Below are 26,275 nucleotides of genomic sequence, written 5' to 3'. Positions count from 1 at the left end.
TGAAGGCATAAAGAATGCCAGCTTTAACCACATGGAGACCTGCATCACATGGCCTCAAAGGGACTAATATGAAGGAGGTGTAGCAATGGGTACATAGTCATAGGACTCGTTCACTGGCCTCACCATCTACCACGTTAACCTGAAGTAGCTGGCCTCCTCATACAATTGAATGGCCTGCTGAAGACCTAGCCATGGTGCTGGCTTAAGGACAGCTTCTTGGAAGGTTGAAGTATTGTCCTCCAGGATGCAGTATGTGCTTTCAATGACTGGTATCTGTTTTTGTGTCCCCAATAACTAGAATACACAGGCTCAGGAAACAGGAGGTAGACGTGAGACTGACCCCGTCTCTGCTACTTTTAGTGACCTGCTGCCTGAATTTGTTTCCCACTTTAGGCTCCACTGGATTAGAAGTTCTGGTTCTGGCAGTGGGGCTGGGGGAAGAATGTGCCTGCTAGGAGACAACTGAGGGCACCACTGGACCTATCACCTGGTTGTTTTGGGCCTCTCATGCCCATGGACCAGCAGGCAAATAAAAGAGTTGGAATGTTGCCCCAGGTGTACTTGATCCTCTTTACCATGAGAACACCCGGGTTGCTGTGCTGCTCAGTGAAACTCAGAGGATTTACTGGAACGTCTCCTGGTGACTCCACATTCATTGATAACTTTCGACTATTGTCGATTTGTAGACAAATCCCAAATCTGTCCTCTGCAAAATGTCAGCCCCAAAATGGCTCTCTCTTATGCTGATCAGAGATGCTCATGGTTCATATGAAAAATACAGAATGGCATTCTATATATTAAAACTTGTATTTTTATCTGTATTCATTTTTGGTTATTTTTTCTTCAAATTATATTTTTGCTAACATAAAAATAAAATTGAATTGAGAAGCTGAGGATTTGACAGTAGGAAGGCCTTACTCTAAATGATATTCCAACTGCTTCCACCATAGAGTTTTAAAGAATTATCTTTAAGTGTTTAGATAAAAAATTTTCCACTTGAAAAAACACCTCTAGGTTTATATAGTCAAAATACCAACAAATATATTAAGCATGGCATAAGGTACCTTCTTTGATCTGACTGTTGTTCCCACACTAGGCATCTCTCAAGGCTCTCCCCATTTGGCACTTCATGCCCCCCTGCCAAAATGATACCACCAAATACACTATATTGCTTCTTATGCCTATGCCTTGAAAGTTCTCTCCGATGTCATGTTCCTCCCCCTACCCCGAACCCCCACCCTTATTTGGTCTGTCTGTGCTGAGCCCATTATAAAACTGCAAGTTGGTCTTTCTGTTTAGAATTATACTTATCCAGAGAAAGGACTACACATTAAAAAATATTTTGCAACCATACCATATGGCACAGTGGTTGGAACACAGAGATATCAATGAATGAATTACTTGTGCAGTTCAGAGATGATGATTCTTTTTCGTTTATCTCTATAAAGGAATGGGAGAAAATGAATGATTGTAAATATTTCTTAGCAGTCAAAGTTTATCTGGGGGAATGCACAGGCCTCTGTAGTACCTTTTAGAGAGGTAAAAAGTTGTAGAATTAAGTTTATGGTAAAAGGGTTTCATTAAAGCATTGTAATTTTGTCACTGATTTGAATTGGTATGCACTTATTAATAATTTACATTCAATTTCAGATTGCAGAGGAGGGATCAACCATTTCTTGTGTGGTTGAGAGAACCAGAGGAGCTCTGGATTATGTGCATGTTTTTTACACCATCTCACAGATTGAAACTGATGGCATTAATTACCTTGTTGATGACTTTGCTAACGCCAGTGGAACTATCACATTCCTTCCTTGGCAGAGATCAGAGGTAAACACTACCTTTTTTGTTTCTTTGAAAGCCTCCTGGAAAGCTTTTCCTGACATGTTTGTTCTGTAATTTCTTTGCAGCTTCTTGTTATGTAAGCAATTTAAAATATTTAGATTGTTAGGTATACATCATGGTATAAAAATTTTTGTATTTATGCAAAAGAAAAATTAATAATTTTTTTTTTTTTTTTTTTGAGACGGAATCTCGCTCTGCTGCCCAGGCTGGAGTGCAGTGGCCGGATCTCAGCTCACTGCAAGCTCCGCCTCCCGGGTTCACGCCATTCTCCTGCCTCAGCCTCCCGAGTAGCTGGGACTACAGGCGCCCGCCACGTCGCCCGGCTAGTTTTTTTTTTTTTGTATTTTTTTTAGTAGAGACAGGGTTTCACCATGTTAGCCAGGATGGTCTCGATCTCCTGATCTCGTGATCCACCTGTCTTGGCCTCCGAAAGTGCTGGGATTACAGGCTTGAGCCACCGCGCCCGGCCAAAATTAATAATTTTGAATAATGTGTGTTTCTGTTTAGTTTATGAATCCCAATATAATAAATATCGTATAACTGAAAGGTATATTTCTATGGATTTTTTGTTATTACTGATGCACTGGGAACCCACAGATTTCTTTTATTATTATTATTATTATTATTATACTTTAAGTTCTAGGGTACATGTGCACAACGTGGAGGTTTGTTACATATGTATACATGTGTCATGTTGGTTTGCTGCACCCATCAACTCGTCATTTACATTAGGTATTTCTCCTAACACTATCCTACGACAGGCCCCAGTGTGTGATGTTCCCCTCCCTGTGTCCATGTGTTCTCATTGTTAAACTCCCATTTATGAATGAGAACATGCGGTGTTTGGCTTTCTGTCCTTGTGATATTTTGCTGAGAATGATGGGAAACCACAGGAATTCTTTTTTTGTTTTTTTTTGAGACAGAGTTTTGCTCTTGTTGTGCAATGGCATGATCTCGGCTCACTGCGACCTCCACCTCCTGGGTTCAAGCGATTCTCTTGCCTCAGCCTCCCAAGTAGCTGGGATTACAGGCATGCACCACCATGCCTGGCTAATTTTGTATTTTCAGTAGAGATGGGGTTTCTCCATGTTTCTCAGGCTGGTCTCAAACTCCCGACCTCAGGTGATCTGCCCACCTCGGCCTCCCCAAGTGCTGGGATTACAGGTGTGAGCCACCACACCCAGCCCAGAATTCTTAATGGTAGTCTTCTAATCAGCCAGTGAGAAATTCCTATAACTGTAGTCTCGTTTTATTTGCATTAAACTTGGAGAGATGAGGTTTTTTAAATATATATTTCAAGAGTAAAGGTGACCTCAGTTTCATAAAAAAACTTTCCATGAACAAGAGTCACATGTCTGAATATATACTCCATAAATAAATGATATTTTTTATAAGTAAGATTGGGATGAGGCTTTCTCCTGTATCAGAATATTTAAGTATTGATCATGTTGGAATATGCATGTCATTATAATTTTTACATTAAAATATAAATCTCTTATAAGTCATCAGGGATACATAGCAAACTAAGTTAAGGTTTGTAAATAATAAGTAATTTTTGAGGACACTTTTGAGGGATTTAGAAGTTAGTTGGATTAAAAAAAATTGAGGGAAGGTTTAAAATGTTAAGATCTAAAGAATAAAAGCTAAGGAAAAGTGACCAAATTTCTATAATTTGGTGGAATAAGGAAGCAAATTAAATAGCATAACAGCAAAAGTTCCTTGATACTAGTCTGTGGACAGACCCATGATAAAGGTTTTACTAGTACTTTACCATTGTTTTATAAATTAAATTTATATACATTTTGAAAGAGATAAGTCAATCAAATTTAGTAATTAAAATAGTTCTAAATGTTCCAGTCAAGTATCATATAAAATATTTTGACTGGACATGATGGTGTGCACCTGTAGGGTAAACTACTTGGGGGCTGAGGTGGAAGGATAACTTGGTCCTGGGAGGTTGAGGCTGCAGTGAGCTGTGATCACACCAGTGCACTCCAACCTGGGCAACAGAGCCAGACTTTATCTCATATATATTTGATTACCTAAGTTAACAATTTCTTTTTCCCTTAGTTCATGAATTCTATGATTTAGGTAGTACATGTTATTTTTGCACTTCTCTGAGCACATCGTCTGTGTCATGTATTACTCCTTAATTTAAAATACGATTAAAATGTACATTAAAAGCCAAATTTAAGTTTGAACTCAGATCTAGTGAACCAAAATCTCTAGAAAAAGAACATTGAAAAAAAAAAAAAAACAGCTCTCCAGGTGCTTTTAGGACCAATGATTAGTATTTTGGAGACTGTATTTGGATTTAGAGTTTGTTTTCAGACAGTTGTCACTCCTTTCTGGGAGAAACCAGGAAGTCGCCATTCTTACTTACATAGCCTCTCTATTTCTTACCCTGTATGTTAAGTGCCTCATCAGGCCTGCATCTTCTCTCTCTAGACAAATCTCAAATCTAACAATTTTTCCACATCTCTTTTGTTACTGTATTAGTTCAGAATTTTATCATTTCTGGTCAGTCACCTCCTAACTTACCTCTTGCATCCTTTTTTGTTTTGTGCACTCTGTTTATTCTGCCGTGGTACTTATTCTAAAGCAGAATGCTCATTTGGTCAGTCCTCTGCTTATGATTCTTCAATTTCTCTCCACTTTCTATGGAATGAAGTCCAGGTGTTTTATGATAGCATAAAAGATCCCTATGATTTGGCTCCTGATTATTCATTCAGCCTCATGTTTTCCTCTTGACTGGTGATCTGATTGCAGATGCCATGTTGTTTCATGTCTCCTTGCCTTTGTCAGTATTATGTCTTTTGTTTGGAGTGTCCTTTCCCATTATTATTTACAACTGTAAGTGATCAATCAGAATTTGCTTCAAACACATCTGCTGTAAAACCTTACCAGGTAGAGTTAGTTTCTTCATCACTTTATTTTGTACAGAACTCTATCATGATATTTTCACATTGGATTTTAAGTGATTTCCTATAGATCTGTCTCCTGTGATAGATTAGGACTGGGGCCATGTCTAACCCCAGCACACTGCATTATGTTGAAACATGTTTGTTTGATTAATAAAGAAAGGAGAAATTGTTTTTTCACTTTAAATTTTGAGTTAAATTTTGTAGAGCATGGCTGAGTTATTCCTATTCCTTTTATAACCTTTTTTGGATTAATTGCTTGTGCTGGACTCCTAAGGCCCATCATGAATCTACTTTCTAAAATACTGCTCCTGAGCAGGTCAGGCTCTCCTTAGGCAGACACTAGACACAGGTACATTGCCCTTGCTTCTTATCCTATCACATCTCATCATAGAACTTGCAGTTTCTTAACTGGGAAGTCTCTACCTGATGTTGGTAATACCATGGTCTTTGGTACAAAAGATATATGATATTATATTGGTAAATCAACGTATCATATATGATGTGATATTGATGCATGTATAGGCTACTGTCAGAAAATGCTACTGCTCAGCACCTGCCTTAGTCTGTTGGGACTGTTATAACAACATACCTTAGACTGAGTAACTTATAAAGAACAAAAAGTTACTGCTCACAGTTTTGGAGACTGGGAAGTCTGAGAGCAGGGTGCCTGTAGATTCTGTGTCTGGTGAGGGCTTACTCTGCTTCAAAGATTTGGTGCCTTCTCAATATGCCCTCCTTACGGTGGAAGGGGCGAACAGGCTCCCTCAACACTAATTCCATTCATGAGGGCTCTATCCTCAAGCCCTCATCACCTCCTGAAAACCCCACTTTTTAATAACACTACTTAGGGGATTAGATTTTAACATAGGAATTTGGGGGGCAGGAGGACAAGACATTCAGACTATAGCAGCACCCATTATTTTAAAGGAATTAATCTATTCAGACTTCTCTTTCGCTGTATATGTCTGTATGCACACATATGCACACACACATACAGTGTTTTAATGTTTAAATTTATGCAGAAATAAGTCTTAAGGGGTAACTTCATTTAAATATAATTTAGTTGCCTTTTGAATTTTCTTCTGGTAAGTAATTTCTAAATGCCTCATTGCTTAGTGCCTCTGGATATTTATATTTATAGGTTCTGAATATATATGTCCTTGATGATGATATTCCTGAACTTAATGAGTATTTCCGTGTGACGTTGGTTTCTGCAATTCCTGGAGATGGGAAGCTAGGCTCAACTCCTACCAGTGGTGCAAGCATAGATCCTGAAAAGGAAATGACCGATATCACCATCAGAGCTAGTGATCATCCATATGGTAACCTGCTCCTTTTGCAAGAAAAATCTTCTCTTCTCTGGGTGTACTTAGTTTTGTTAAGAACTTCTTAAGGCACTTTTTGCCAATGATGGAAGTAGAATGCGTTCGACCTCATGGTTTCTAAACTCTTTAACTTGTATGCTGCCATTTTGAGGGACATTGTTTATGAGAGAAAATATGAAGATCAGTTTCCAAACTTCAATAATATATTTTGAAAAGTTCTGCCCAATTATTAAAATGAAACAAAGTATTTCTGTTCATAGCTATCAAATTTCTTTATTAATTATCCTATGGTGATTTTTTAACACGTAAGTGAAAAACTTTGTAATTTATATTTTATTAAGCTTCAAGAAGTGAAGCTATCACTCTTTATATTAATTTCTTTCTGTCTTATACTAAATAATGACAATTTTCTCGATTGGGGAACTATCACAGATGTCTGTCCTAGTAAACTGAGAATGTTTTCTGTATTGAAAAATAGTATTTCTTCTACAGGAATGAATCAAGAACATCTGTTAAAAGGTTTGGGTAGAAATCTTGAGAGACTCTTCACCTTTAGTTTTCATAGTTAGGTTTTATTTGTTTGTTGATTTGTTTGTTTTTAAGTGTTGCAACTCCTTTAAGGTGCCATTTAACCTATTCTACTATATGTTCTAGAATGATTTCTGGAGATTCTAATAAAATATGAGTAAAAGTTAGAAAATGTACATTTTAAAATGCTATCAATATTCCTGCTATTGATGCTGCTATGGGAAGAAAAGCTTTCTTTGAGTAGAGACATGGAAAATTAACAATTTAACTTTCATTATTCTGAAAGTTTATGAATATATTCTGTGTCAAAAGCATGTTAGTTAAATCTTTGCTAAAATATTTTCTAAATAAAGGCCCTCAGATTTTTGGCCTGGTGATCAAAATAATTGTGTAAGATCACTTTAATTGAATAAGAAATTCTTGCACAGTTCATTGGGAGAATGCCTTGGCCCCTTTGTCTCCACTAGGCTTGCTGCAGTTCTCCACAGGGCTGCCTCCTCGGCCTGAGGACACAATGACCCTGCCTGCAAGCAGTGTTCCACATATCACCGTGCAGGAGGAAGATGGAGAAATCAGGTTATTGGTCATCCGTGCACAGGGACTTCTGGAAAGGGTGACTGCGGAATTTAGAACAGTGTCCTTGACAGCATTCAGTCCTGAGGATTACCAGGTAATTCACTCAGTCCTTTTGAAGTTGTATTTGCACTTGTAAAACAGACATAATCCTTCTCTGGAAAGGATTTACACTGTACCTGGAACATGGTGACTCATGCCTGTAATCCTAGCGCTTTGCGAGGCCAAGGTGAGAGGATTGCTTGAGGCCAAGAGTTGTTGACCAGCGTGGGCAATGTAGCAAGTCACTTTCTCTACAAAAACAGAAGAAAAAAAAATTAGCTTGGTGTGGTGGTGCACACCTATTGTCCTAGCTACTCTGGCGGCTGAGGTAGGAGGATTGCTTGAGCCTAGGAGTTCAAGGCTGCAGTGAGCTATGATCCCATCACTGAGCTCCAGTGTTGGTGACATTGTGAGACTCTGTCTCTAAAAAATAAAATAAAATAAAAAAGAAAAAGAAAAAAAGAAATAATCTACCTTATCTAATTGGAGAATATTTATTTAGAATTTACGTTGAACACTATTCATACACACTGAAGTGTTTTCAATTTTGTATTTTACTTGTCTTCTGAGTATTTATAATAATTTGGGATATAACATTCTGATTTTACAAATTCATATACAGAATGATTGTAATCTATTCGTATACAGAATGATTGTAATCTAATGGATCAATCTTTTATATTTCAGAATGTTGCTGGCACATTAGAATTTCAACCAGGAGAAAGATATAAATACATTTCTGTAAACATCACTGATAATTCTATTCCTGAACTGGAAAAATCTTTTAAAGTTGAGTTGTTAAATTTGGAAGGAGGAGGTAAGGCTGGTAATGCAAAAATATTAAATATTTGCTTGTCTCCCCATGCTGATGACAGTAGATTCCTTTAGGGAAGTATGTTCCTTTGAATTAATCTTACTTAAATAAATGAATGAATTATTAGTTTTCGGAGAAGGCAGCCTGAAAGTTAATAATTGCTTAAGATACATGATAATGTATACCATAATATATGTGGTAATATAATCTATATGAATCATTTTTGATTGACAATTCCTTTCTTGGTAAAAAGAAAATCCTCCTCTTTACATACACTTTTAGTATTAGTCTTATAAATTAATATTCAACTCATAGTTTCACATTGATATACTTTCGCTATGAAGTTTGGTTAATTCTGAGTAATATCTCTGTTTATTATATGGACAGCATGTTTGTGCTGTTTTTTTCTCGCTTATTATTACCCACTGATATTTTTCTAGAAGAGATATGCTTTTAGAATGTAAGGTGTAAGTGTACTAAGTCACCAGATTACAGGTTTCATTCATGGTAGGTTCCTATAAGATCACCTCTCTCTTTTCTGTTTTTTGCTATAGCTCTGCTAGGTCAATCTACAGATATAACAGTGTAAAATCTAGTCCTTTTGGATAATCTATTATCAGTTGATTATTAATAAAAGAAATCAACAATGCCTTAACTTCAATTCTGCTTTTCAGAAAGCTCTGATTATCAAGGGTTATTGGAATCAAACTTATTTCATGACAAAACTCATCTGTAGTAAGTGAGGCTATTGGTAATATGTATCCCAATTAGATGCAGTACTTCTTTGCAAAAGTGTTAATGTGTTTATCAGGTGCTACTGGGAGTGTTATGGAATACGTACGATATGCATTGTATTACCTTTATAAGTACAAGAAATTGAGAGATGATACAGTGTTTATCAGAACAGTCCCTTTCATTACAAAACCTGGTATCATTATCTCATTATTATTTATTATTTTGATGAAGAAAGCCATAGTATATAAGCCATCCAAAGGAAAAATTGGTATGACTGAGATATTAAAGTTGTCTTTATGTATAAAGTAGGTATTTGGGGTAAATATGCAAAAATTTTTCTTTCCTATGTTCCCAAATCTCAGGTGCGAGCAAGGAGACCAAGCCAGTGTTTGGGAGCAGGGAAATGGTTAAACAGTGTTGAGCTTGGTTGAATGCATAAAACAGTAGAAATGTGCTGTCTAGTAGGTGGCATATAAAAATACCAGCTTTTCTTGTCTTCCAGAGACAAGTCCTTGTATCTCCAAATCACTATTTGCATTACTAAAAAGGTTACTATAAAATATTTGAAAAGTTGCCCTTTGTATTACTTATAGCTAAAAATCCTTATGTAACAGAAAGAGAAAATGTTAGTCACCATTAGCTAATACTGATTAATAATTGTACATGAAATGTTATTAAGATGATAATAATACTTGTGATTATATGACCACTTATAGTGATACTTGTTATATTATTGAGAAATTTCTCCCCATATCTCTATATAACAATATGCATTGTTATATATTAATTGGACTTGAATACTCCCTAGAAAACCAACCTTGCAGTTTCGTAGGAAGCAATAGTGGCAGAGAATCTGATTTATCCCTCAGTGAGTTGGGATTGGAGGAAAAGGAATTTATACAATGACCTCTACTCCTGGACTCATATGTAGGGACTGTCTAACATGTCAAGTAGCTTATAGAGCTAAATTCTTTGGAGAGTCAAGGAGTTATTTCATGCTTTTTAACTATAAAACTAATGAAACTGATGATTCTACATAAGGTAGCCACAACCTGAATAGATGTCTTACGCTAGCCAAAGTATATATGGTGTTGAACTTCTTTTTTTATGACTTCTGGATAATGTGGGAGCAAAGCCATGTACCAGATATTTACTGGAAATCCATTTTGCCTTTTGGATCTGTGTGATGATTTCAGGTTCCTGGTGCCATACATTCTCATATCTGATATATCCCAGTCCTACTGACAGGCAAAAACACAAGGAAAAAGGAGAAGAGAGGGCAGATCTTAAACTAGCATGTCAATCAAGGATATTGGTAGAAGCATATATGTATGGATGTGGCTTTGCTATTTTTACTCTCCTTCTATTGCTATCATCACTGCCCTTCCTATCTTCTTTGTTTGCAAACATTTGGTAAAATAATGGTTGAGGTACAAGATATATTAGAGGGGAAGGTGTAACCATTTTCTCTTTATTATGGCCAAAGTACTTTATATTTTATATTTTGATAATAGTATTTATTTTCCATTATTTTATTTGATCTTTACAACTCTTAGTCCATTTCATGCTGCTATAACAGAATACCACAGACTGGGCAATTTATAAACAATAGAAGTTTACATGGCTCATGGTTCTCGAGGCTGGAAAGTCCAATATTGGGTGACTGCATCCTTGTAGGGCATTCTTGATACATCATAACGTAGTGGAAGGCTCCACATGGTCAGAGAATGCATATGAGAGGGCAAGAGAGGACTGAATTTGCTTTTACAAGAAATCCATTCTTGCAATAATGAACCCACTCCCAGGATACCAGCATTAATTTATTCATGAGGGCAGAGGTGTCATGACCTGATCACCCCTTAAAGTTCCCAGTTCTCAACATGGTTGCATTTACGATTAAATTTCCAACATGCGAACTTTGGGGAACACATTCAAACCATATCAACAACATATCTATAAAAGATAGCACCTTTCATAGGTGAGGAGACTGAGATACCAAGAAGTTTTGTGACTTGCTGACATTTTTACAGCTGGCATCTTTCACAATCAGGAAAGCAGAATATTTAGATGGCTTGTCTAGTACTCCTTCCACAATGTCGGTGGCCAGAGGGTGATCAAGTTTGAGAATGGTAAATAATTGTGATGGGGATTTGAATGTGTGGATGGAAGGAAAAGTTAGATGCATTTCCCAATATTGAACTGGTTGTTGCAAATGGTGAGGTGATTATCATAGGCATATTAGGCCTAAGCATATGATTACATAATCAGATAAATATATTTTAAATATCTAAGATATTAGAAAATAATTTACATTGCTGCAAAAAAAGTGAAAATTTAAAAATAGTACTAGATTGGGAGAAATGGGAAGTAACAATTACAGTCTACATGGAGTATTTCATGAAACTGTGAATGAAATTTTGATAATTTGATAGCTTGACTGGTGCTATAATTTTGCTATTTAAAATGATCTGTTTCCTGTGGAAGAAAGCATGTTATTGGGTTAATACTACTGCATTTTCCTCTTTGCTTGATATGTTTTAAGACCTCTCAATTTTCTCATTGTGTCAATGTGTGTTGTGTGGGTTGTGTCTCTGTGTCTCCTTGTGAAGTAGCTGAACTCTTTAGGGTTGATGGAAGTGGTAGTGGTGATGGGGACATGGAATTCCTCCTTCCAACTATTCACAAACATGGTAAGCAGCTTTTCTAAGGTCCTTTACTATTATACGTTTTAATTTTAACTTCTCGTTTTAGAGACAATACTGACCACTTATTGACACCTACTATGTGTAGGTCCTTTACATATTTTGTCTCATTAACTGTCACAGCAACTTTATGAAGTATAATTTATTCTCTGTACAAAAAGAACTATGAATCCTTATATGTAAAATTTAATCAAAACAAATGGGGTGTAATCCCAGCACTTTGGGAGGCCAAGGCGGGCTGATCACCTGAGCTCAGGAGTTTGCGACCAGCCTGACCAACATAACGAAATCCTGTTTCTACTAAAATTACAAAAATTAGCCAGGTATGGTGGCATGTACCTGTAATACCAGCTATTCAGGAGGCTGAGGCAAGAGAATCTCTTGAACCCAGGAGGCGGAGGTTGAGTGAACCAAGATTGCGTCACTGCACTCCAGGCTGGGTGGCAGAGCAAGACTGTTCTCAAAGAAAAAAAAAAAGAAAGAAAGAAACAAATGGGAAAAAGAAATTAGGAAGAAAATAAATGGATAGTTGGCAATTAATGAGGGTGGTATTGAAAAGAAGATGCCCTTTGAAGTAGATTTATATATAAACATGATTCAGCTTTTTACCTCAAATATTTTTTCACATGTGAAAAGCATACTTAGAATATTTGTTTCTTGAAGAACAGCATTTTCTAATCCTCAGATCCTTCTTTTTTCACAATGTCAGATTTTATATTTTAGTGTCAGAACTCAATGATTTCACCCCCTTCATTCCTATCTTCCATCAATGCCTAATGCAACCTCTGTAGTTAATTACTCTGTTACTTTTAGAATTGTTCATTTTCTAGTCTGCAGACATTAATGCAACATAAAATTTGAACAGTCTTTTTAGGAAAAAATTAAATGCTGCTTTAGATCTTGGCATCTTTTTAGCTGCAGAATGGGACTATTTAGGATCAGGAGAGAGAGATTTATAGCATCATCCCATGATGAAAAAATAGGCCTAGAATTCATGCACATTGGAAACCAAGAATCTGTTCAGCCGGAATGACTAAAATCATAGGGAAACTACTTATTATTTCATGAAGGTAAGAGTCATTTTGGCTCAAGTTCTTTTGAGGTCAGCAAAGGTCGTGGGAGACCTTCCTCATATACTCAGTGTGGAAGAATGTTCTCTTTCATAGAGATGAAAAAGAAAAACAAGTTTTCCTTATTCATCTCCAAGTGCTTATGCAGCACTTGTACATCACGTTGGTGCCAAAGTAGAGAAAGGTCATAAAAGCATGAATATGTGTGGCACCCATTTGTGTCTGCCTTTCTTTCTAAAACAAATTAGAATGTACTCAATGAATGTACGGACTCTTTTCAAAAAGTTGTTCCTTGGCTTTTCCTTTGGTTTGTAAATTACTCATTAACATTTTTTTTTGTTGTTGGAACTTGTTCATGCAGCTGATCTAGGAGTGGCTTCCCAAATTCTAGTGACAATTGCAGCCTCTGACCATGCTCATGGCGTATTTGAATTTAGCCCTGAGTCACTCTTTGTCAGTGGAACTGAACCAGAAGATGGGTATAGCACTGTTATATTAAATGTGAGTATCTTTTCTTCCTTCATTCCTAGACATTTTCTGTTGTTTTAAAAACTGTACTATGTTATGAAAGTGTGTTTTATGTTTTCTGTTTTTTTTGTGTAGGCCTAGGGGAATGAGCCTGTTGGCACAGGCAATACAAGTTGGTGATCGAACAGTGATTTGGCATTTATTTTTGTCTTTAGTGTTGCACATGGAGTCATTGTTTAATTCTGAGGATCCTTGACCCTTTAAGGAATATAATGGAGCTGTACTACAAATATTTATCTTACATAGATTTTTGTGTTTGTTCAGATGGGGTGTGGTAACAAACATCTCTAAAGTATCAATGGCTGGTACAAGAAAGATTTGTTTTTGTTTTTCCTTTTTTTTTTTCTTTTTTGGAGACGGAGTTTCACTCTTGTTGCCCAGTGGAGTGCAATGGCGCGATCTCAGCTCACCACAACCTGCACCTGCTGGGTTCAAGCGATTCGCCTGCCTTAGCCTCCCAAGTAGCTGGGATTACAGGCATGCGTCACCACGCCCGGCTGATTTTGTATTTTTAGTAGAGACAGGGTTTCTCCATGTTGGTCATGTTGGTCTAAAACTCCCGACCTCAGGTGATCCACTCGCCTTGGCCTCTCAAAGTGCTGGAAAAGATTTGTTTTTCATTCACAGTATGTATATGTCCAACTTAAGTTAGCAAGGGGCACTGATTATTAGATACTTTAGGTACCAAGGCTATATCTCAGCAGGTGCTTTTATCTTCTTGGTGGAGGGAAATGTGGATGTGAAGAACAGCATGCCAGCTCCTATAGCTTCTTTCTGGAAGTGATTTACGTCATTTCCACTTAACTTCCTTGGTCAAAGCAGGTCTCCTGGCTGTGCCTAATGTTAGTGGATGAAGTGCAGTCCTATCCTGTCTCTCTCCCATAAGGAAAGACAATCTAAAACATGGGTGAACTATCTATAATAATAACTTTTTATTATATATGTGTGTGTTTGTATGGCTACTCTGCTTTGTTCCAGTAGAAATTAAGAAGGATTCATTGTTCAGTGACTCACAGGAGCTAACTACTTGCTCAGCTTCCATATGAATAATGAAGAAATATCACTCAAACATATCCTTCTGTACTACTATGGCAGATTTTCAATAAACTATTGTGGGATAAATTGAACAACCTTAGAAAGGATAAACTCAGGAAAGATTAAAAAAAAGCATTAAGGGAAAGGATCAACTTTTTATAAAATTACTGTCTAATTTTATTTTGATGTAACCATCATATTTCAAGAACAAATAAAAATTACTCTTAGTTGGGATTTACTTGGATACATTTTTAAGCTTTTCATTGTTAACATTAAATTTTTAGGCTTTTCATTGTTAACATATTATTGACAGAAGCATATCTTCCTTCTTAAATGTGTTTTCTTATACTTTGGGTCAAATATGTTTTTTGGTGAGTTTGTTTGCATAATATATTGAAGATAAAAGTAAATGTGATTTGTTTTAAAATGAGTTTTACAGCTCACTTTTCAGAAAACACCATTTATATATAACTTGCAATGAAATATATACCATTTTTGCAGCGATTGTGAAAACTTTTATGAGTGTGCCTAAATGTAATTCATTGTTAATCACATTTGATTTATTGGGGATAAAATAAAAGATACACAAAAGATAGTTATAATTTGAGTAGAAGCTACATTTTTTCATCAATGTATATTTTCATGCAACAATCACTTTGAAATTTTTATTTCAACTGTTTTTTATTTTTATTTTTTTTAAGAGATAGAGTCTTGCTGTGTTTTCCAGGCTGGAGTGTGGTGGCACCATCATAGCTGACTGTAACCTTGAAGTCCTGGGCTTCAGTAACCCTCCTGTCTCGGTCTCCTGAATAACTGGGGCTATAGGCATGTGCCACTGCACTCGGCACAGTCACTTTTTAAATATCCTCCATTTATAAGACTCTCTGTGGGCCTTCAAAGATGGATAGTATATGACCCCTGCCTGCAGCAGTCTTGTAGTCTGGAGAAGAACTTATATAAAATAAAATTGTGCTGCTATCGTTAGTGTATTTATAAGCCTCTAAGTAACTGGCTTTAATCTCTCTTTTAATAGATTTTAATATTAAATATTTTGTAGGTTATAAGACATCATGGAACTCTGTCTCCAGTGACTTTGCATTGGAACATAGACTCTGATCCTGATGGTGATCTCGCCTTCACCTCTGGCAACATCACATTTGAGATTGGGCAGACGAGCGCCAATATCACTGTGGAGATACTGCCTGACGAAGACCCAGAACTGGATAAGGCATTCTCTGTGTCAATCCTCAGTGTTTCCAGTGGTTCTTTGGGAGCTCATATTAATGCCACATTAACAGTTTTGGCTAGTGATGATCCATGTGGTGTATTCATTTTTTCTGAGAAAAACAGACCTGTTAAAGTCGAGGAAGCAACCCAGAACATCACACTATCAATAATAAGGTTGAAAGGCCTCATGGGAAAAGTCCTTGTCTCATATGCAACGCTAGATGATATGGAAAAACCACCTTATTTTCCGCCTAATTTAGCGAGAGCAACTCAAGGAAGAGACTATATACCAGCTTCTGGATTTGCTCTTTTTCAAGCTAATCAGAGTGAGGCAACAATAGCTATTTCAATTTTGGATGATGATGAGCCAGAAAGGTCTGAATCTGTCTTTATCGAACTACTCAACTCTACTTTAATGGCGAAAGTACAGAGTCGTTCAAGTAAGTATCCCTTTGTGTGTTATTATTATTAGCCATCAGAATCCTGAAACAATCTATTTTAAATTTTATTTAATAGAGAATTCTATAAAAAAATAGTAAACTCTAACTTTGAAAGTGTCCTCTTTCAACAGTTTACCTGTAAGGCAACTGGAAGCCAGACACATTTTTTTCTTCAAGATTATGTTTTAAAAGTCAGTGGAAAGTAGGACAGGAACTTTAAAATTATTTAGCACACTCTATTATGACAGGGTTGATGTAGTCTTGAGGCTGACTCTGATTTCTGGATGAGTGGATTCGTCCACTGGGGTTGCTGTAACAAACTGCCATAAACTGGGTGGCTTAGAAACAGCAGAAATTTTTCCTCATGGTTCTGGAGGCTGGGAAGTGCCACGATTAAGGTGCCAGCAGATTCAGTGTCTGGTGAGAGTCTGCTTCCTGGGTCTTGTGGAGGGTTGAGGGGTCTCTGTCTCTCTCAGGCCTCTTTTACATGGGCACTAACCCCATTTACAAGGGTCTCACCTCCTTAACCTAATCACCTTCAAGGGCTCCACCTCTTAATACTATCACCGCAGGGATTAGGATTCAAATATATGAATTTTGAGGTAGGAGGACTTCAGGCCATAGCAACAAAGTAGTTCAGTGACAATATTAATTAAGAATGGGCAGTGCAGAACAGGTTTGTCAGGGAAGAAAGTGAAGTGGTTAAAGAGGCAGTAATTTGGAGTATGATGATTTGCGGCTAGTTTTTGAGGCCAAGGAACTAAATTAGTTTCCTTCTCAGTCTTGTAACTGAAATGCTGTTTTGTTTTAATGGCACAGTGAACTAATTAGAAGAGCATCGTTCTGTAGATTTCATCATTATCTGTTGTAATATTATGTAAAGCGATGATTATACTCTAATGATTTTTTTCCTTTTTGATAACTTTTCAACATGTATTAAAATATTTCTGTAGGTAACTGTTCTTTTGTTATAAATTCTATAATAAAAATTTCTCCAGAATGTAAGCTCCAATAGAGCCGGGACATTCCATTTAGTTTATTTTTGAATCCTGAATGTCTAGATTAATGCTGGTGCATATTAAACAATACATATTCTTAAATATAAATAGTAGAGCTGGGCGCGTTGGCTCACGCCTGTCATCCTAGCACTTTGGGAGGCCGAGGCAGGTGGATTGCCTGAGCTCAGGAGTTCCAGACCAGCCTGGGCAACATGGTGAAACCCCGTCTCTACTAAAATACAAAAGAAATTAGCTGGGCATGGCAGCGTGTGCCTGTGGTCGCAACTACTCAGGAGGCTGAGGCAGGAGAATTGCTTGAACTCAGGAGGTGGAGGTTGTGGTGAGCCGAGATGGCGTCACTGCACTCCAGCACTCCAGCCTGGGTGATAGAGTGAGACTCCATCTCTATAAATAAATAAGTTAATTAAATAAATAGTAGAGGGAAAACCCCAAATGAGAGTCCTGTTTGGCTGATGGAATCTTGCTGAGGTTTCTTGATGACTTTTGGCCAGTTCTTAGAATTTTGATAGCTTTCTGTGTTCTATTTGGATCTTCTGTCTTTCAGTTCCAAATTCTCCACGTCTTGGGCCTAAGGTAGAAACTGTTGCACAACTAATTATCATTGCCAATGATGATGCATTTGGAACTCTTCAGCTCTCAGCGCCAGTTGTCCGAGTGGCAGAAAATCATGTTGGACCCATTATCAATGTGACTAGAACAGGAGGAGCATTTGCAGATGTCTCTGTGAAATTTAAAGCTGTGCCAATAACTGCAATAGCTGGTAAGAAAAGACATCTAAAAAGCAGTCCATACAGAGGGACATATGCACAGAGGGACATGTAGCCTTGATTAACAAAACCTCTCAAAGTTGCAATTAGGATAATCAACTAGAAAACTAGAAATACTCTTGTGTCTTTTTCAAGGGACAAATCTAGAGTCTTTTTTTTGGTTTTTTTTTGGATTTTTTTTTGTTTTTGAGATAGAGTCTCGCTTGATTTTACAATTTTGCTTTGTTTTGTTTTGAGATTGAGTCTTGCTCTGTCGCCCAGGCTGGAGTGCAGTGGTATGACCTTGGCTCACTGCAACGTCCACCTCCCGGGTTCAAGCGATTCTCCTGCCTCAGCCTCCCAGGTAGCTGGGACTACAGGTGTGTGCCACCATGCCCAGCTAATTTTTGTATTTTTAGTAGAGATGGGGTTTTACCGTGTTGGTCAGGATGGTCTGGATCTGTGACCTCATGATCTGCCCACCTTGGCCTCCCAAAGTGCTGGTAGAGTTTTTATAGATTTATGACATTGAACTTGTAGATATAGCAAAAAGTTTTGGCTAAATTATCTATGAATTTAAAAGGTCGATATGCACAAATCAATGAAAAGTAAGCTGAGGAAAACACTAGTTTTCTCTGAGTGTACTCCTCATTTTTGAAAGAGATTCACTTGTAAATGACTACTGAGGAATGCAGGGAAAATGGGCAGCTACATCCTTTCAGTGCTTGGCAACAGCCTTGTCTCTGGATCCCTGTATCTTGCTTGCTTATTTATTTGTGAAGAGCAAGGAAGAGGCAATAGTTAGTATTAACTATTTTATGTATAAGAAAGTGACTTCATTGCCAGATGTATGTATAAGAAGACTGCCTACTTTGATAGTGCCGTCCCAGCATCCAGAGGGAGATTTGCCTGAGAACTATTCAATTAGAATCTTTCTAATGTGCTCTCAGAGGAACAGGAATGTGAGTGGGTGGGATACTGTGCTTGATTTTAAAAAATAAATCATATGGACATAATACTTGCTTGAAAAGACAATAAACCAGGCTCATCTAATACCTAACTGGTGTAGGCTGGGGTAGCTCCTAGGAGTACCTGGCTGCCTGTAGAGGGCCTCACACATTGACAGATGGTGGGGTTTGGTCAGTGTTCTAAGAAATTAGCTCTCAGTCTTCACACGGAGCACCCCTCCTTTCCCCACCCCCCTTTTTTTTTCCTCCTGCCATCCTGAGCAATACTCAGTAGCAGCTTTCAATCTATGCAAGAAGGTCTTTTCATGTCCAGCTGCATCATTGATGATGCTAGCGTTCCCCTATCTGTGCAATGATATAATTTCTCTCTCCAGTGACATTACAATTCTAGTTCTGTTCTTTCTTCTAAAAGTACACCTTTTTTTCTTGTAGTTAAGAGGGGCTATCTTGTAATGAATGATTCTCTATTTATATGTATAAATAGACCAAATATGTATACATCTTTCGCAAAGTGAAGGAATGAACTTGAACACCCCTGGGAAGTCTTTTTCATTATTTTGTGATATTATCAAACCCATTTTTCTACTGAGAGGCATAAAAGTCTTCTTGCTTAGAATAAATGTAGTCAATATCCTCAAAAAAGTATTTCCAAGTAGATCCATAAAGTTTGATACCTAATAGTTTTTCCCTAGTATATGGAATGTTTGTGATCATATTTTAGAAGTCTTAACATTTTACTTTTGGTCTTTTCAGGTGAAGATTATAGTATAGCTTCATCAGATGTGGTCTTGCTAGAAGGGGAAACCAGTAAAGCTGTGCCAATATATATCATTAATGATATCTATCCTGAACTGGAAGAATCTTTTCTTGTGCAACTGCTGAATGAAACAACGGGAGGAGCCAGACTAGGGGCTTTGACAGAGGCAGTCATTATTATTGAGGCCTCTGATGACCCCTATGGATTATTTGGTATGAAGACTAATTTGTGTCTCTCTTTGACTTGTCTGTATGTATAGATCATAGATAATGATCTTTTCTTTACTTTTAGGGACTCAGAATTGATCTGATCATGTTTTCTTTCTTAACCTGCTGTTACTGACATATAGGACATCTGTGCACAGTCATTGGCAGTGGTTAGTGATTGTTTTAAAAAGAAATTCTATCAGTCTCTTCGCATATATGGAAAAGTCACAGACTATTGGCTTTAGGGTGGGACCTGGCTCCTATATGTGTTTTGTGAGTCTTAGGCAATTCTTTAGAGAAATAATTTAATTTATAGAAATTTACACAAAAATTTGGATTTCTGGGCTTTCTTGATAAATAGGAAATCTGGCAATATCAAGTTCCCTTTCCTGCATAACGTCAGTCATGGGAACCAAATAGTAATTGCCCCTCTGGAGCAGGCTTGCACTGTGCAATCAGCTTCTGTGCTCACTGGACCTGTTACTCATGTCCGGTATAGACATGAGCCCTATGGGCTTTGTGGTTTCTACTTCTATCACAGTGAAAACTCATTTGAAAATTTTGGCAGGGCAGACCAATTTGTATCACAGCATGTTACTCTGGTTTTTGTGGGTTATAGCTACTTAGATTGCTTAGGGGTAAAGAGAATCCACTATAGAATGGTGCTTGGTTAACTGTTATCTCTGTTTCACTTTGTATTTGAAGTGAACTCTGCTCTGTCTACCCTTCAGGTTTTCAGATTACTAAACTTATTGTAGAGGAACCTGAGTTTAACTCAGTGAAGGTAAACCTGCCAATAATTCGAAATTCTGGGACACTCGGCAATGTTACTGTTCAGTGGGTTGCCACCATTAATGGACAGCTTGCTACTGGCGACCTGCGAGTTGTCTCAGGTAATGTGACCTTTGCCCCTGGGGAAACCATTCAAACCTTGTTGTTAGAGGTCCTGGCTGACGACGTTCCGGAGATTGAAGAGGTGAGAGGAATGGCTAGTATAGAATGACACTGTAAATCATACCTTATCTATAGTGACTAGAACAGATGGCTGTTGTGACATTTTGGAGAGGATGTCAAATAAATTATTCCTGCAAGAATGTTCAAACTATGCTAGTGTGAAAGTGATCCTTACAGTTGACAAAAGCAGGAATATTCTAGAAATAGATTGTGTACATATGCCAGTTTACTACTATAAGACTTTTTTGTATAATTACATTGCATTGTTCAACATTTTGGTTAAAAGGTTAAATAACACACACATATATATATCACATATATATATATATATGTCTGTCATAATTTATAATACATTTGTTCTGTATAAACTTTTTTTCTTTTTTCTTTTTTTTTTTTTTGAGATGGAATTTCGCACTTGTTGCCCAGGCTGGAGGGCAGTGGCACAATCTCGGCTCACTGCAACCTATGCTTCCCGAGTTTAAGGGATTCTCCTGCCTCAGCATTCTGAGTAGCTGGGATTACAGGAGCACACAACCATGCCTGGTTAACTTTTGTATTTTTAGTAGAGACAGAGTTTCACTGTGTTGGCTAGGCTCGTCTCGAACTCCTGACCTCAGGTGATCCACCTGCCTCGGCCTCCCAAAGTGCTGGGATTACAGGCATGAGCCAACGCACCTGTCCTGTTCTGTATAAATTCTTAACTTATTTTATACTCCCTTTTGGCTTGGGTGTGAGCCACTCAATCTTAAGTATTACTGTGGTTTTTCATTCATTCATTCATTCATTCACTTATTCTTCAACCATTGTTGAGAATTTACTATATGAAAAATACTATGTGAAATACATCTTCCTGATATTTCCTTTTCATGATGAAGCAGGAAGGTAGCAAATACAAGTACAGTATCAGTAGAAAAGTTAATCACTAACATATATTGGCTGAAGATAATTTTATTGTATGAAATTCAAGTATTATTAACATTTACATATCATAAAATTACTTTGGATAGCATTTATTCTTTAATAGTATAAAATTTTATAGAAGTTCATAAAATTTATTTTGAATGCTAATTGTGCCGTTTTTCACTTCTAAAATATTAGATATTCATTAGCACATAAACATTTCTGTTTTTGTCTCTCTAAATTTAGGTGGCATTACAGTATGTTTTTGTTTTAAATTTTGTCAAATAATTTTATTTAAGATAATGTGGGAAGTAAAGCATAGTGTATTAACTCTCCATTAAAATGTATATTTCAGATTTTTTAAAAAAAGGTATAGGATGTAAAAGTCCTGTTATTGAAATGGTAAACATAAACAGGGATATTAAAATTGAGTCACATGATTATATAACAATATTAAGGAGTTTAAACAGCCTGTATGTCCTATATATAACTAGGTTCTATTATTAAATGTTGATGATGGGTTATTCTGTTACATGCTGGGTTTGTAAGTGTAATTGGGGGAGTTTCTTTTAGTCCATTTATATTTCATTCCATTTTGTTCTTGTACTTGTATGTATATGTTTGATTTTTTTCCCTTGAATCATTTTTATTCTAATTTCAGAACTGTGATGCTGTTAAGGAAGTTTTCACTGTATTTTTAGGTTATCCAAGTGCAACTAACTGATGCCTCTGGTGGAGGTACTATTGGGTTAGATCGAATTGCAAATATTATTATTCCTGCCAATGATAATCCTTATGGTGCAGTAGCCTTTGTTCAGAAGGTTTATCGTGTTCAAGAGCCTCTGGAAAGAAGTTCCTGTGCTAACATAACTGTCAGGCGAAGGTATATGAGATAGCTACTTGCATCTGTGGGAGTGATGAGAGTTGTGGGGTGGTGGGGAAGGATCCCTTGCACAGCTAAATCATTTAGGTTTTGTGGTTTTTTCCTATGCCATAAATTATTTTATAGGTTATTTTTATGTGTTAATTGAATTATGCTTATTAGTATAAAGGGCCTTTCATTTATCATACCAATTGTTAGTGAAATAGGTAATAAATTTTACATCACTGAGCTCTCTAACCCAAGAAATGCATTGCTTTAATCTGTAATTTGTTACAATTAGTACTTAAATATAACTGGCTTCTAAATTAAAGAACATTTGTATGATGTATGAAGGAGTTGATTTCCAGGTCTGTTTTTTCTCGCCTTTTTTTCTTTTTCTTTTTTTTGTTTGGTGAGGCAGCATTGGGCTCACTGAGATCCTTCAGAAATAGAAAACAGGATCTTGGGAAATTGTGACAAGTATAGTCAGCCCTCTGGTATCCACAGGGGATTGATTGCCGGGTCGTTGGATATAACAAAATCCTTGGATACTCCCCTTATATAAAGTGGTGTAAAATATAAAATTTGCATATAACTTATGCACAGCCATCCATATACTTTAAATCATCTCTTGATTACTTATAATACCTAATACAATGTAAATGCTATGTAAATAGTTGCTATATTGGACTGGTTTTTAAAGTTTGTATTTTTTAAATTTTTTTTTCTGAATATTTTTGATCTGCGGTCTTGAATCCACAGATGTAGAACCTGTGGATACAGAGGGCTGACTGTTACTACATTTCCTCAAAATGTAGTTGTGTTTGTTATCATTGTTACTTTGTTTCAGTTAAGTATAGCAATAAAAATTAACTTTGTAATTTTGTTTTGAAATCCTGAATTTGCATACCTTGGAAAATATTTTCATAGCTTGGTTAAAAATAAGTGTTATTTGATTGAAAATTAGCAAGGTTTCCTTACAGGAGAAAACAAAATGTTGGGAGACAAGTGTAATTAAGAAACAGGGTTGTGTTTGTACTACGACTTTAAACATTTAAAAAAAAAATTGAAAACCGCAATCAGCATTCCTCTTCTCTATGTGTAATTACTTTGAGTGCTTAACCTGTCTTTTAATTGTCACTCCACATTTTAGCGGAGGGCACTTTGGTCAGCTGTTGTTGTTCTACAGTACTTCCGACATTGATGTAGTGGCTCTGGCAATGGAGGAAGGTCAAGATTTACTGTCCTACTATGAATCACCAATTCAAGGGGTGCCTGACCCACTTTGGAGAACTTGGGTGAATGTCTCTGTCGTGGGGGAGCCCCAGTATACCTGTGCCACTTTATGCCTTAAAGAACAAGCTTGCTCCGCGTTTTCATTTTTCAGTGCTTCTGAGGGTCCCCAGTGTTTCTGGATAACATCATGGATCAGCCCAGCTGTCAACAGTTCAGACTTTTGGACCTACAGGAAAAACATGACCAGGGTAGCATCTCTTTTTAGTGGTCAGGCTATGGCTGGGAGTGACTATGAGCCTGTGACAAGGCAATGGGCCATAATGCAGGAAGGTGATGAATTCACAAATCTCACAGTGTCTGTTCTTCCTGATGATTTCCCAGAGATGGATGAGAGTTTTCTGATTTCTCTCCTTGAAGTTCACCTCATGAACATTTCAACCAGTTTGAAAAATCAGCCAATCGTAGGCCAGCCAAATACTTCTACAGTTGTCATAGCACTGAATGGTGATGCCTTTGGAGTGTTTGTGATCTACAGTATTAGTCCCAATACTTCCGAAGATGGCTTATTTGTTGAAGTTCAGGAGCAGCCCCAAACCTTGGTGGAGCTGATGATACACAGGACAGGGGGCAGCTTAGGTCAAGTGGCAGTCGAATGGCATGTTGTTGGTGGAACAGCTACTGAAGGTTTAGATTTTATAGGTGCTGGAGAGATTCTGACCTTTGCTGAAGGTGAGTGATGGTTCTAAATGAATTTCAGTTGCCCCTGGTAAAGTCGTCATAGTCCATTTTTATGATAAACTTTATAAGAATTCTTACTGTGTACATTCTTGTTAATATATAAAAATGTAGTTTGGCTTTAGAAAAAAATAGAAGTTAATTGACTTGTTAATGGTTGGCATGACATACATAGCCTGACGTGACTGTACATATATATCTTTTTAGTTTAAAAAACAGATTTTCTGGGAATACATGAATTTTATCCCTTTATGTTTGATAGTAGTGTCTTTAACAAAGCACGGAGGAAACTATAAGGCAAGTTCTGATTTTGTAAGGGAAATTTTAATAATGACCCATGTACCTACAACCATACATGTTGGTAAGAAGCAGTGGTAGCTAGGAAAATGAGTATTAATTGATAAACATTTACATATGCACTAGACAAATCAGGAAATATCATCAGTGAAAATTATTTGTAAATAAAAGTAGCATAAACTTTGGTGACTGCATTTATATTACATTAATCCTAGTGATCAATTTATAATACTGTTCCTACACTTGCGATCACTACTGTGAATTTTCATAAACAATATAATGATATTTTACATGACCAGCTAATTAGAATTAGGATCAGATTGAGTGGCTCTTTTTCAGGACTGGTTGACTTCTGTGCTATTTAAAATTGGGAAAGTTAGTATGTTTAAAATAGTTTGGGTGTGGGAAAGGTATCTTTACTGAGATTATTGATTAAATCCTCATTTGGGCAATTATATATTCCATAGAATTTTTAAAAACAGTGCTTTTCTGATTGAAAAAGTAATGTATACTCTAAAAACTTCAGAGTATACAACAAAATGAAGGCAAGAAACTTTATTCATAATTCCGTATTTTAGAACAATCCATTGTATTTGTTTAACTTTTTAAGGCATATACTTTTTTTTTGGAAACTAATTAGAGGTCATGGTACACATATAATATGTTTTTTGAAACATAATAATCATTATGTTTTAGAGTAAATTTTTAAAATTGTATAAAATATTTTTACGATGGTTATTTTCTAGTCAGTGATTTGAGGATTTAGTGGGATATGATATGCTTGACGGAAGATGGGAACAGGCTAGTAATTGGTAACTTTTCTATTTCAAAAGAAATAATGAAAATGTAACGAGGAGGGCGTGGAAATGAAAATATAAAGTTAGATTTTCCAGTGGTTTTGTTAACTACAAAGAAAGTTATATATAAAGAAATAGCATTATATAAATTACTATTACCATGAATTGTAACCTTAGCATCGCACAAAATGGACTCTATTTTATAACTATTGCTAACTTAGATTCTTAGATAGTGCAGACTGTCTTAAAGCAATCTTGACACTACTGTATTGATGAAAATGCACCAGGGTCACAAAAGAGAGAACGTGCATTTAATCTCCTTTCTCCTTTTTCCTGACTTGTCTTTTCTCTTTCATTCTCTCTCCAGAAAGTGGTGAGAAAATAAATAGGGGACACCTTAGACTGAACAGCAGGAACAGTATTGGATTTAGGGACATTCTGTGGTGCCCTATCTACTAGATCAAATTGCAAAGTAGATTGCTTGGACTTTGTGGCTGTCACTTGTCCCTTTGAGTTCCTCTTTTGTTTTCTTCCTTCATTGCACTACTTCTTGGAAACTGGTACTTGATGCTGTTATCTCATCTAGTTACCCAAAGATGCATCTCATTCAGGCTGGTTCTTTTGCTCAGAATTTGACATCCCTTTTTAGTTCCTCATTTTGACCAGCATTCTGTAAGTGTTCCTGGTTTTTCAAGAAGGTGTTGTGTTGAATATCCGATTAAAATTGTCACAGTAATGCCAGAATGAGAATGAGACCCCACTCTCCTGAAGGGAGTTGTTTCTGAACAGAAGATAACTTTGAAGCTCTTTTCCTAGCTAGGTATCTGTTCTTGGCTAAAATCCAGGAAGTAAATCCATGATTCTCTGAAACAACTCTACCTTTTGACTTTACCATAATTGAAAATGTCCTTCTCCCCAATCTGTCTTCATTAATTAAATTTTGCAGTGTTTGATGTGTGAAAAGATATATATAAATATATATGTATATATAATCATCAAAATTTGCTTATATT

At 36.7% G+C, this 26,275-nt stretch overlaps 1 protein-coding gene across 1 annotated transcript in view; it reads left to right on the top strand.

Moving 5' to 3' along the window:
• ADGRV1 (adhesion G protein-coupled receptor V1) overlaps positions 1-26,275 on the top strand; it is a 544,806-nt gene that overhangs the window by 49,690 nt on the left and 468,841 nt on the right. The window contains 12 exon segments of the mRNA XM_033179148.1: positions 1,651-1,827; positions 5,908-6,088; positions 7,087-7,289; positions 7,922-8,051; positions 11,393-11,473; positions 12,917-13,056; positions 15,176-15,785; positions 17,349-17,564; positions 19,272-19,487; positions 20,213-20,457; positions 22,037-22,218; positions 23,351-24,162. Coding sequence (XP_033035039.1) covers positions 1,651-1,827; positions 5,908-6,088; positions 7,087-7,289; positions 7,922-8,051; positions 11,393-11,473; positions 12,917-13,056; positions 15,176-15,785; positions 17,349-17,564; positions 19,272-19,487; positions 20,213-20,457; positions 22,037-22,218; positions 23,351-24,162 — 3,193 coding nt within the window.

This window comes from Trachypithecus francoisi, unplaced genomic scaffold (genome assembly GCF_009764315.1).
Source record: "Trachypithecus francoisi isolate TF-2019V2 unplaced genomic scaffold, Tfra_2.0 Lachesis_group2, whole genome shotgun sequence".
Classification (NCBI taxonomy): Eukaryota; Metazoa; Chordata; class Mammalia; order Primates; family Cercopithecidae; genus Trachypithecus; species Trachypithecus francoisi.
This window is presented reverse-complemented; position numbering and strand designations above follow the sequence as displayed.